Source organism: Eutrema salsugineum, unplaced genomic scaffold, assembly GCF_000478725.1.
Source record: "Eutrema salsugineum unplaced genomic scaffold, Eutsalg1_0 scaffold_16, whole genome shotgun sequence".
Classification (NCBI taxonomy): Eukaryota; Viridiplantae; Streptophyta; class Magnoliopsida; order Brassicales; family Brassicaceae; genus Eutrema; species Eutrema salsugineum.
The window spans coordinates 662441-673911 of record NW_006256858.1 but is presented as its reverse complement, the minus strand read 5'-3'; the positions used below and the strand labels follow the sequence as shown (position 1 = coordinate 673911).

Here is an 11471-nt window from a genome sequence, read left to right as displayed (position 1 = left end):
CTCAAAACATCTTCACCGTTGGTGCTTGATGCAGTGGACTGCCCAGATCTCTCCAATCAGGAAAAAAAATAGGAGCCGGAAAGGCTAAAGCAAACTCTTTGTGACGAGAAAATCATAAACCTTTTTCTTCACTTCAACAGCAAAACCCAATCGGCAAAAGGAAGCTGAGGGAAAAATGGAGGAGAATATGGACGTAGAATGGAGCTGTGAAAATGGAGGTGCGTCCACTTTTAACGATGGGACCAACTGTCACTGCATTGCGAAGACTGAGGACAACGGTAGTATCGAAAGCAAGAGGCTTTACTTGGCTCGCACGACAGCCTTTGAGATGCTTCGCGACAGAGGCTACCAAGTTTCCGACGCCGAGCTCTCTCGCTCTCTCTCTGAGTTTCGTTCTGCTTTTGGTGAGAAGCCAGACCTTGAACGCCTCCGTATCTGTGTGTCTCTCCGCTCAGATCCCAATAAAAAGGTTTGAGCTTTTCTTCACCTCTATTTTCGATTATAGTGTTACTTTTTGGGCTTGAAACTGACGAAAACTTGAAAAAAGGCATCAACTTTTTGGATTTTGGGTTTACTTTTGGTTTTCCCTTGAAACAGAGGAAAATCTGAGAAAGGCGTCGACTTTTTCCGATTCAGGGTTTATTTTGGTTTGGGTTTGCCTTGCAACAGAGAAAGCTTTGCGAAAGGCGTCGACTTTTTTCGTTCTTGGGCACTTTTAAACGCCTGAGAATATAGAGGCTGATCAGGAATTTTTCACGTGTTTATTTTCTGCACGGAAATAAGGAAAATGGAGTTCGGCTTCTCTTTCTTTTCCTTTATTTCTGGTTTGCATTGCGTCTGGCTGTGCTGAGTTTAGAGCTTTTGTTAATGTTTTGTAAAAGCTGAAGGATTAATGAGCGTATTCATTTTTTCCTTGGGGACCAAGAAAAATTGTTATACCAGTAAGATCCCTCAAATGGTGCTTGTGTAGGTGTTCAATGGCAGATTGTGTGTCTGATTTTTGGAAGGGTTGGAGCGTTTGTGTGTATGATTTGGGGTTTGGTCCGTTTGGAGTCTCACTAAAATAACATTTTTTTAACAGCTAGTTGAGATGAGAAATGTAACCAACATTTCCTCATGCTTTACCTGTTTTCCATCAAGCTTTATCTCATTCTGAAATTGACATGGTTTTATGCAGATTCTTGTCGTGTTCATGGGGTCTGAACCAATCACTGTGAAATCAGTCCGTCCTATTCATAGTCAGATTTCCAGCAGTGAAGGCTTGCATGGTCTGATTCTGATTTTACAGAGCAAAATGAACCACTTTGCCCAGAAGGAATTGACAACCTTCCCTTTTACTGTTGAAACTTTCCCGGTAAGTTGTTTTTCGTTTTGAATTCCCTAGATATGGATCGTCTTGCATGATATTCGATAATGTGGATCGGAGCAACATACCTAACTGAACAGTTTCATGTTTGAATGTACCAACAGATTGGAGATTTGTTGGTCAACATCACAAAGCACACTCAGCAGCCAAAGATTGAGGTCTTAACAAAAGAAGAGAAAGAACAATTTCTGAAGAAACATGCGCTTAAGGACAAACAGGTCTGCTTAACTCCGGACAAAGCTTCTTTTCACCTTTTGTATTTTATTGTTTTAATGGGTGTTTTTTTTCGTGTTCAGATTCCTTATTTGCAAGAGACGGACAGCTTCGTGAGATACTATGGGTTAAAGAAGAGACAGGTAGTGAAGATCACATACAGTAAAGAGCCTGTTGGGTCTTTCGTCACATACCGATGCATCATCTGAAGAAAGGCAAATTCATTGCAGCTTAAGACATTCCTACTTATCCTGAAAATAGACTGATTGTTATGATTATAGTAGTTTATTTGTTCTTCATGACTGCTTACTATTGTGTAATAAGAGATTGAATCTGGTTTGCAAAGAAGAAAAAAACTAACAGCAAACTACACGAATTTTCCAAAATGTAGTTCTCATGGAGGTACGTGTAATAAGAAGAGGTATTCAACAAGTAAAAGAACATCTAATTACAAGAATAAGAGCTTCACATGATAAGAGTAAAGAGGAGATTGCTTCAAGAGATGCAGAGAGATGTTGTCTACTCTGCTGAATTCCTCAGGGTCCTCTCTAACACGGCAACCTGATTGATGACAAAAACAACACCTGAATATTAGTTACCACTAAATATGTATACAAGCTCTATGAACGTATTTAAAATGGCAATGGAAGCAAAATATAGTAAGGAATTATATACCCTTCTAAATTTCACAACTTTCTTTTGTTTCCTTGGGATACGTCAACGACCCTCTCACCAACGGTACTACTGGATCCTGAGTTAGGTGCGTTCCCTAAAGCAAGTGAACTTGCAGGTATTTCTTCCTCTTTTGCTTTGTGCTTTTTTGTGCGACTCTCTTGTGTGCTGCATTTAGGAAAAATCCCTTTTTCTTCAGTTCCCATCTTCGAAGAAGCCGGTGATTCTGGTCCTTCCATTTCCATATGCTTTGCCGCCGACATATCAAAAGGCCTATGAAAGAGCAAATGAGCCACAGTTCTGTCTGTGGGATTGGTCACTGTTTCTGTGTCTGGCATCCCGGCATATCTGTAAAAACAAAAACCAAAAGCCAGCTATGTAAACCACATTGATTTTAGTGATGAAGTTTATAAAAATCGCAATCACCTAACAAAGAATTATGACAGCACATCAAAGGGTGTTAATGCATATGCTTGCAGCATCCTCCAGATGGTCCTTGCAGCGTAAAGTGATCCATTCAGAACAAGAAAAAAAAAAAAAGCTAATACGGATGAATCATTTATTTTTCCCCATGCTCGAGGACCTCCTGTCTCATACCCCACATTCACAAAACTGTATGCGTGTAGATATGATCTAAGTACGAAGCATATACATACCATATTGATTAAAAGTGCATAAATTTCCTTACCTATATCTGGATTTTTCTGAGGGAATAACTTCCTGGTCATCCTGGCTAATCTTATTACTGTGTGCTGTATCACTAGTGTGATGTCTCTGACCTGCGCTATCAGCCAACCGGAATAAGCTATCCCGTATACAAGTCCTTATTCCCATATCCAACTGCAGGTAAATAAAGAGTATTAGTTACTCCCAACATAAAGGCCACTTACAAAGTACCGTATGATTACGGTCTTTTCTTAACATAACAAACCAATCAACCATTTTCGTACCTTTGCTACAACATCCTGAAGTCGATAAAGAACCGAGAATTCTGATGAATTATCAATAGCAGCAGCAAAGTTGCCAGATTCATCTAGTTCCAAAGATGATTTAGGATCAAAGGAAGGCATTGCAGTTAGCCCTTGAAGATTATTTTTGTCGACAAGCTGGAGTTGATTATCTCGACAACAGTTCTGAGTAATGGATGGATCTGCTACAGGAACCTGATGACGAAATTTCTCCTGTTGTCTCTGAATGGCAAGCATTGCCTGCATTTGCTGTCTGCGCCTGAGTTTTTCTAGTTTTTCCTGTGGCGTCATTGTTGAAGGTCGTGCAGAGGTATCTGTCCCCATGTTTACTGAGACAGCTGTAGCAGGATTGTAGGAAGGATGCATCAGCTGATTCTTAAAATCAGGACGTTGAATGGCCGAAATTACAGGCACATTAGAGTATGGATTTCTATGATTACCAAAACCAGATGTAGCCATGTATTGGTTTCGCATATGTGGATAGTGTGATGTCCCAGACCCTTGAGACTTACTCTTCAGATTAAAAGCCATCAAAGAGGATTGTGACGGTGCCAACTGGTTTACAAATTTTCCAGGTGAATTCCTAAATGGAGTCTGCTGACCGTATGGATCTTGAACTGCTCCTGCCTCGGAAGCCCCAGACATTTTCGAAAACTTCATCATTTTATTTTGTTGATATGGCTGGACATAAAAAGAATATGAAACAAATAAGGCTCAGTGGAGCTGTACAAATTGGAATGCTTAAGAATTAGAAGACATGATTTATACTACTGATCCGTATTGACAGAATCTATGTAGCATACTTTCATTCACTTTATCATAAACGTGTGAGCAATATGCATAGTACCTGGTCCTCAACTGAGAGTTGAGCCTTATGCTCACGATATTGCTCAGCCTTTGGGGTTACATGTTCACTCGGCACACTATGGGATAACGGACCATTGGCTTTTCCAGTCAATGGAAATTGCTGGTTCTCTTGTTGCTCGAACTTAGTCCTAATGTCCAATCCTATATCTTGAGAGTCCAAAATTGATGGTAATGATTTTGATGGACTATTGAGTACATCTTTAGAAGAAGACCATAACTCATCAGCACCGCTGAGACTACCATCGCCAAATATAGGGACATCATTACTGAAAAATCATCACTTGTGAGGATATTGTGTTAGATAGAGACCGATGTGCGTGAAATAACCATTGGTAGTAACCCTGAGATCAGTCAGGATGAGAACAAGATTTACCTGAACATTCGATCAAGATCATCAAAACTACCAATGTTAGCCCAGCCGTACTCATCAAAACCACCTTGCTCTTTACTCTCATCAGTGCTATGAAAAATATCAGGGCCTTTCCCAAGTTCAGACGTTTTCTCTGGTAAAACAGGGTGAGCACACAACTTCAACATGATTAGATTTGAAAGAACGTACCCAAGCAAAACATCACTGTTTCAAGAAACGCACCACCTCTCGCTGAATTATATCTGGCTGGCTCAGGTAAGCATTTAGAAAGTTCAGTCGCACTCGAATCTGGATCAGCTTCTCTGGCATTAGATAGCGATGAGTCAGGCCATGAGCTTATACAGAAATCTGGCTGAGGAATCTTCTCGTCGACGTTATGGCCCGAACTGCTCCCCAGTTTACTCTCATGGAGGTCATTTTTAGTCCCAGTTATCTCTTGTTCAGCCGGCTTAACTGTCTTAGAATCTTCACTCCGTTCCTTCTTGTTAAGTTGTTCACTTCTTAATTTAAAAGGCACAATATGGTCGTCTGTCTCACCGTCATCACCCCATATCATATTAGTAAGCTGAAAAATAGGTCAAGACCATAAAAAGGGCTCAGGCACAATCAAGTATTGACATCTAAAATGCGACCAACACTGAGGAAAATAGAAAATATGAGAACATGATGCAAGAACGGCTTATAAAGAATTAAAAATAGGCACACTTCCCACAAGATAAAACTGTTTGATCACTGAAAAGTGAAACTTGACTGATAAAAACAAGAAAACAGAGGTATTAATCCCTGTAAAAGACTGTCAAGGAAAAAGCCAGGAAGTAAGAAAAAGAAAATGCTTCCAAATTATTACTCCCTTCTCAAAGACACCTATGGAGAAAATCTCGCGCAGCTCTCAAAACATTTACCAGACTTCAATTTCACCGGACTCTCTGCTCAACCTCTTCTTCTCGTACTCAAACTACCTCGAGACAAGCTCAAATATTTATTTGCTATGTGCACAATGAGCTTTGTAAGAAATGCATTCAGAAAAGTACCAAACAGTCACAGAAATCATAAATCATCTCCTAGACTTACAGGGAGAGTGATTAAAAACCGATCGTTTTTAATCATACTGATTCCAGAGAAAACTCCATGTAAAGCGACAGATAAACATTTACCTCTTCTTCGTCCCAATCAAACATGACTCAATCGAATCGCGGACCCAAAATCAAGCTCCCAGATTTCTCCACACATCGCCGACTCCACCACGAAAGAAAGAAACAAAAACCCAAAACAAAAAAAAAACAATAAGATTAACAAGTAGCTTAACGTAATTCTCAAGAGAAAACGAAACCGATGAAAAGAAATTAATCAAAATTAAACGGAAGAAAAACAAAAACAGGAAGCTTTCAAAAACCTTGATTCAGAATCCTTCATGCTTCATCTAAGTCATGGGGATATGGGGAAAAAACTGGGAAAAGGAGTTACAGTGGAAAAAGAAAGGAGTTTTTTCTGGGGAAGAGTAGGGCCCACTTAGGAAATGTCACGTGCGGAACGAGTGGCGGAGAGAGAATGGGCGTCGTCAGGATGCCACGTCAGACTACAGAGCGTATCTAAAGATGTGGCTGAGAGAGAGAGTCACAGCTAAGACCAATAACGACGACTCGATTCTATGACTTTCACTTGCTTGCTTTCCCAGGTCTATTTTTTATTTGCCTCTTTTATTTTATTTTAATATTATCCGATTAGCGTTCGAGGAAAGAAATAGACACAGAAACACAAAGAGTATATATTTTCTGTTTTTATATTTTTTTTAGTAGGTGATAAATTAATAATAGTTTCGGAATTTTTTTTATTTGAGAGGCAGGAACCAGGGTTCAAATTTTAGATTTGGTGGGGTACATGTTCACAGAAACCACTAATTTAGCTTTTACTTTCTTTTTATTGAGATCCACGTTAATGTTTAAAAAAAAAGAAAAAAAACCAAAATACTTGGATTAGTTTGTTATAGATAATAAAAGAAAAAAATGATTAATGTATATTTGCAACTGTCACCATTCTTTTACATTTGCAAATGTTGGTGTAATTCTGGTTAGGTTACACTTTTGCAGTGTGCTGGAGTTAGTGTTTGCTGATATGAGAATCGGACTAATTGTTCACCATAGTTACGACATCAAAGAAATTGGAAAATAAGACTACATCTAGAAATTGAAGAGCAGTGAAGAAAAAATAATATCGAAGTCAAAAATCCTGTAGAATTTATGTGATCATGATTATGTGCATATGTTGACTATGGCTTCTTCTCATTTCAGTCATTTGGATCGGAATGAATGATGATAAAGTTTTGTGTTATCCAAAAAAAACCTACTGTATAGGAAGATGCGAAAAAGCCAATATACAACGTTGTATGCTATTTTGGTCAATGTGTAAATTAAGAAACGAAAAAAAAAAAACGAGACAAAAGCGGCGTGGAGGCCTGTCATTACATGCAGAAAGGCCACGTAATGTGACTCTGTTTTCACATTAACAGTGAGAAGAAGAAGAGAGAAGAAAGGAAAGATGACGCCGGAAAGCTTGATAGCATCGGCGTCGATCAACATAGGACTCGCCGTCCTCGCACTCTGGCTCTTCTCCGTGTTGAAGAAGCAGCCCCGCAACGCCGTCATCTATTACGCTCGCCGCCTCTCCGATCTCCACCGTCCTGATCTTCCTCTCCACTCTTCCTTCTCTCTCCCTCGCTTCCTTCCTTCCGTCGCTTGGATCCCACGCGCCTTCGGTGTCCCGGAGGACGATATTCTCCGCCGCCATGGCCTCGACGCCCTCGTCTTTATTAGGCTCTTCAAATTCGGGTAAAGACTCGATTTTTATCGTCCTCTGTTTTCCCGGTTTGGTTGCATAAAAATTTGGTCTTTGAAATGTTTTTGCAGAATCAGATTCTTCCTCTTGTGCTCGATACTTGGAGTGTCACTTCTTCTTCCGGTTGATTATTACAGTGAGTCAGATTTACCGACTCGAAGGGAGTATTCGATGGATGCTTTCACAATATCAAATATCACTCGAGGTTCTAACAAGTAAGCCTTTTGTGTTTTTGTTTTTTGCATCATCTTAAAGTTGTTTGTGTTCTTGAGATTTTTCTCATCTGTCTTAAAATGTTCTTAGGTTGTGGGTGCATTTCTCATGCTTGTGGTTCATATCATTCTATGCATTGTTTTTGCTGTATAAGGTAAGATCTTTTATTCTTGTCTAAGATGGCATAACGGCCACATTCTTGTGTCGGTTTCTGACAATTTTATCATCTATTTAATTGGACCGGATATATTTTCTTATAGAATAGGCTATTTACTGGATCCTCCCATCTAGGAATACAAGGAGATTCTTGTGAAAAGGCTTCAACAAATGAGAGAACTTAAGCATCGTGCTGACCAGTTCACTGTTCTTGTTCGGCAAGTTCCTCTCTGTCCTGAGCATAAGACTCGTGGCTGTGGTGTTGATCACTTCTTCTCTAAACATCATCCTTTTAGTTATCATTCCCATCAGATGTTGTACAACGGGAAAGATCTTGAATACCTCTTGGTACGGTTTTGAAGAGTGGTGGTATCATCTTTTTATATTCTAATGGTTTTGTTTGTTTGATATCATAATTGTTTTGTTTGTATGAGGACTTCTCTATGTCAAGTTTTAGCCCTCCCCTGCAACCAAGTCTTTATATTATGATGGTAGGATCGTTTATGCAGGGGAAGCAGAAGAAGCTTAAGAGAGAACTAGAAGACAAGAGACACACACAAGACCATAAGCAGATATCCACATCTGAAGAAAAGCTTCAAGAAATTACCCATAAGATTATCCACCTTCAAAGTGAAACTATGCTCAGAGAGAAGGTACTTTCTTGAGGTTAGAGACTTAGAGTTGATGGTTAACAAACTTATGCTTTGTTTTTACAGAATTCTAACTCACTAATATTTCCTGTTAGGAAATTTTCTTTTGATCCGTTCATCCGTTGTATTTAAAACTTAATAACTGTGATCCTAGAGTTATAATGACTTGCATTGCACGAATCCTGAAGATTAGTTATATGATGATGATAGTAACATCTCAGTGGTCTATAACTGAACTTCCAGAGAAAAACTTTAGCAAGAGACTGTATGAGACAGCTTGACCAAAACAGAGTAGTTGTTGAATTTGACATAATGCCACTTAGTGAAAAGCACGTTTTCCACTTTATTCTTCTCTACGTTTCATTAGACGTAGTAATGAAACGTGTTATATAACCTGTTAAGATTTTTGTACCGCTACTATATTTTTGCGCAAATTTTCAATGAAGGAACTACCTGTTGCGTTTGTCACCTTCAAATCCCGAAGAAGTGCCGCGCTGGCAGCTCAAACACAGCAACACTCAAATCCTCTAGAACTGATCACTGAAATGGCTCCTGAACCAAGAGATGTATCATGGAGAAATCTTGCTATTCCTCATAAGATATTGCCTCTCAACAAAATCGGAGTCATCCTTGCAGCAGCACTTCTTACAATTTTCTTTGCTATACCAGTCACAGCTGTCCAGGGAATTGCAAAGTATGAGAAGCTTAAGAAATGGTTTCCTCCAGCCATGGCTATCGAATTCATGTAAAGTGTTGTCTTCTCCTTCGCTACTATTGAAAACATAAAAGTTAACATATTGTTTGTTTCTTTGTTTGAAGATACAGTAGTAAGATAAGTTTGTTAATTGCAACAGACCAGGGCTCAGCTCAGTTGTGACAGGGTACCTCCCAAGCGCAATACTAAAAGGTTTCATGTACATTGTCCCTTACGCTATGCTTGGAATGGCTTATCTCGGTGGCTCTACTTCCAAGAGCAAAGAGGAGATAAAAGCTTGCAATATGGTCTTCTACTTTCTAATGGGAAACGTTTTCTTCTTGAGTCTCATCTCTGGTTCCTTGCTAGATGAAATTGGAGAATATTTCACTCATCCTAGAGACATTCCTAGTCACCTTGCTGCTGCTGTTTCATCACAGGTAAAGCCTATACGCTCTTCAAGAATATTTCAATCCCGAAATAGTAACTTTTTTCAACATAGTAACTTTGTTCAACATAGTAACTTTTTTTCTTACTTGCTTTTATATATGTATAGGGAGAGTTTTTTATGACATACATCTTGACAGATGGGCTGTCCGGTTTCTCTCTGGAGATTCTTCAGTTAGGGCTGATAACATTTGATATCATAAGATCCTACACTTATGGAAGAGGAGAAGAGAGAAACCCTTATCTCTTTTCATTTCCATATTTTAGGGTTATCCCCACAGTGTCCTTATTGATAATGATCGGTATGATATATGCAGTGGTAGCACCACTAATGCTCCCTTTCCTAGTTGGCTATTTTTGCCTTGGATACATTGTCTACTTCAACCAGGTCTAAGCTTTTCTAAAACCTCTCTTCTAAGATCTGTGATTGTTTTCACACAATGCATGGCATTCTTAACTAACTCTTGTTTTCAATTTCTTCAGATGGAAGATGTATACGAGACCACATATGATACTTGTGGTCGATTCTGGCCATTCATTCATCACTATATCTTCGTCTCAATTATACTTATGCAAGTCACCATGGTGGGTCTCTTTGGGCTCAAGTCAAAGCCATCAGCAGCAATTGCTACTATACCTCTTATATTGATCACTATAGCTTATAACGAGTACTGCAAGATCCGCTTCCTCCCATCATTCAAACATTTCCCAATACAGGTATTTTAGAGTTTTGAATATGAATCAAACTGGTTGCTAAGTTTTAAAGAATGTAAGTACATTGTTCTTTTTTTTTTTGGTGGTGCAGACAGCAGTTGAAATAGACGAAGTGGACGAAAAGAATGGGGAGATAGAAGCGCATTATGTTGATGCTGCAATGGCGTATAAACGATATCAACCTTGCTTAGAGCGTGTAAGCTTAGCGGAATCACCAGCAAACATGAGCCAACCATTGCTTGGGACAGACTCCATTTGATTTGAGACGAAAAGGTGAGCTTGTTTGAAACTCTTGTCTTTTTAGTATTCTAAATAGATCATGGATGCATGTAAAAGAGATTTTGAAGCTTCTCCACCTATGTCCTCATGTTTTAGTCACTTTGGATTAATGGTTTAGGGGACACAAGCTACATATATAATATAGAAGACTATGTATACGGACGGACATAAAATGTAGTAAATATTAGATATATCATATATGGTTATAGAGAAAGGTCGAGTTAGATTGAGAATGATGAATCTTTATAATGGAGACGAAAGATGATCCAAACTATAATGGAAAAATGGTACCATTGCTCTTCTTTCCACTCTTATTTGACATTTTTTTTGTAGACTAAAACATATATGTTTTTTTTTCACTCCTGCATTTATCTGAATTTGGAAGTATGACTCTCAAGATGAACAAAGTAGATGAAAAAAAATTGCAAGAATTTATCAGATTCTGCCGGACACTAAGCAAACGTAGAGACACCATTTTGACTTGTGGTAGACTTATCTTCCTCTAAGTTTACTAAAATCCCTTGTTTTGTCTTCCGCTTCCTCTCTTCTGCTACTTTTCTCTTCAGTGGCATTTTATTGAAACATCTGGTTTGGCTCTGTGTTCTTTAATTCTTCAATAATTTCTTGGCGAGCAAATAAACAACTCGCTGTCTCAAGATCAATTGCAGAAGGGTGGGTTAGTTTGGTTTGACTAACTTATTGCAGGAACTTGGTTTTCCTCTGGTTAACGAGATGGTTACCACTATTTTAAAAACAAATCACTCGATTTAAACCGAAAGGAAACCAGGTTTTGACCACTGTCACCCACCACCCTTGGTATATCGGTTCGGTTCGGTGTCTTTCCGTTTCCTAAAATTTCTATTTGCGCGAGTCCGGTCCAATTATTAAAGGATTGTTTTTTGGGCCGAACTGCTCTAGAAATTAGAAAAAGGTTATATGATCTAAATTCCACACTCACAGTGTATAACTTTTGGATTAGAGATTTATAATAATGGGCCAGATTTATTTGAATCATCGAATATAAAAATTT

General features: G+C 38.8%; 3 protein-coding genes across 7 annotated transcripts; 2 read left to right on the top strand and 1 right to left on the bottom strand.

The window, feature by feature from the left end:
* Window positions 1-175: 175 nt before the first annotated feature.
* LOC18021218 (DNA-directed RNA polymerase V subunit 5C) lies at window positions 176-1788 on the top strand. Its single transcript, XM_006403507.1, has 4 exons — window positions 176-469; window positions 1178-1354; window positions 1471-1584; window positions 1663-1788. The coding sequence occupies exons 1-4, from the start codon at window positions 176-178 to the stop codon at window positions 1786-1788; spliced, it is 711 nt and encodes a 236-aa protein (XP_006403570.1).
* Window positions 1789-1899: 111 nt separating this feature from the next.
* On the bottom strand, window positions 1900-5926 carry LOC18021217 (protein LNK2). Of its 5 annotated transcripts, none has more exons than XM_024157662.1 (9): window positions 5850-5926; window positions 5611-5692; window positions 4679-5021; window positions 4460-4589; window positions 4067-4352; window positions 3202-3900; window positions 2940-3091; window positions 2255-2599; window positions 1900-2140 (listed from the first exon to the last, which is right to left on the bottom strand). In XM_024157662.1, the coding sequence occupies exons 2-8, from the start codon at window positions 5632-5634 to the stop codon at window positions 2266-2268; spliced, it is 1968 nt and encodes a 655-aa protein (XP_024013430.1). In that variant the 5' UTR covers window positions 5635-5692; window positions 5850-5926; the 3' UTR covers window positions 1900-2140; window positions 2255-2265. The 5 variants fall into 5 exon arrangements, with proteins under 5 accessions (XP_024013430.1, XP_006403568.1, XP_024013429.1 ...); XM_006403505.2 differs by having other exon boundaries at window positions 3202-3557; window positions 3660-3900; window positions 5611-5898; XM_024157661.1 differs by having other exon boundaries at window positions 5611-5898.
* A 1065-nt stretch (window positions 5927-6991) lies between these two features.
* LOC18021216 (CSC1-like protein At3g54510) lies at window positions 6992-10588 on the top strand. The gene is made up of 10 exons (XM_006403501.2): window positions 6992-7281; window positions 7360-7503; window positions 7592-7655; window positions 7793-8005; window positions 8167-8310; window positions 8754-9052; window positions 9162-9441; window positions 9558-9836; window positions 9932-10165; window positions 10254-10588. The coding sequence occupies exons 1-10, from the start codon at window positions 6992-6994 to the stop codon at window positions 10419-10421; spliced, it is 2115 nt and encodes a 704-aa protein (XP_006403564.1). The 3' UTR covers window positions 10422-10588.
* Window positions 10589-11471: the final 883 nt, after the last annotated feature.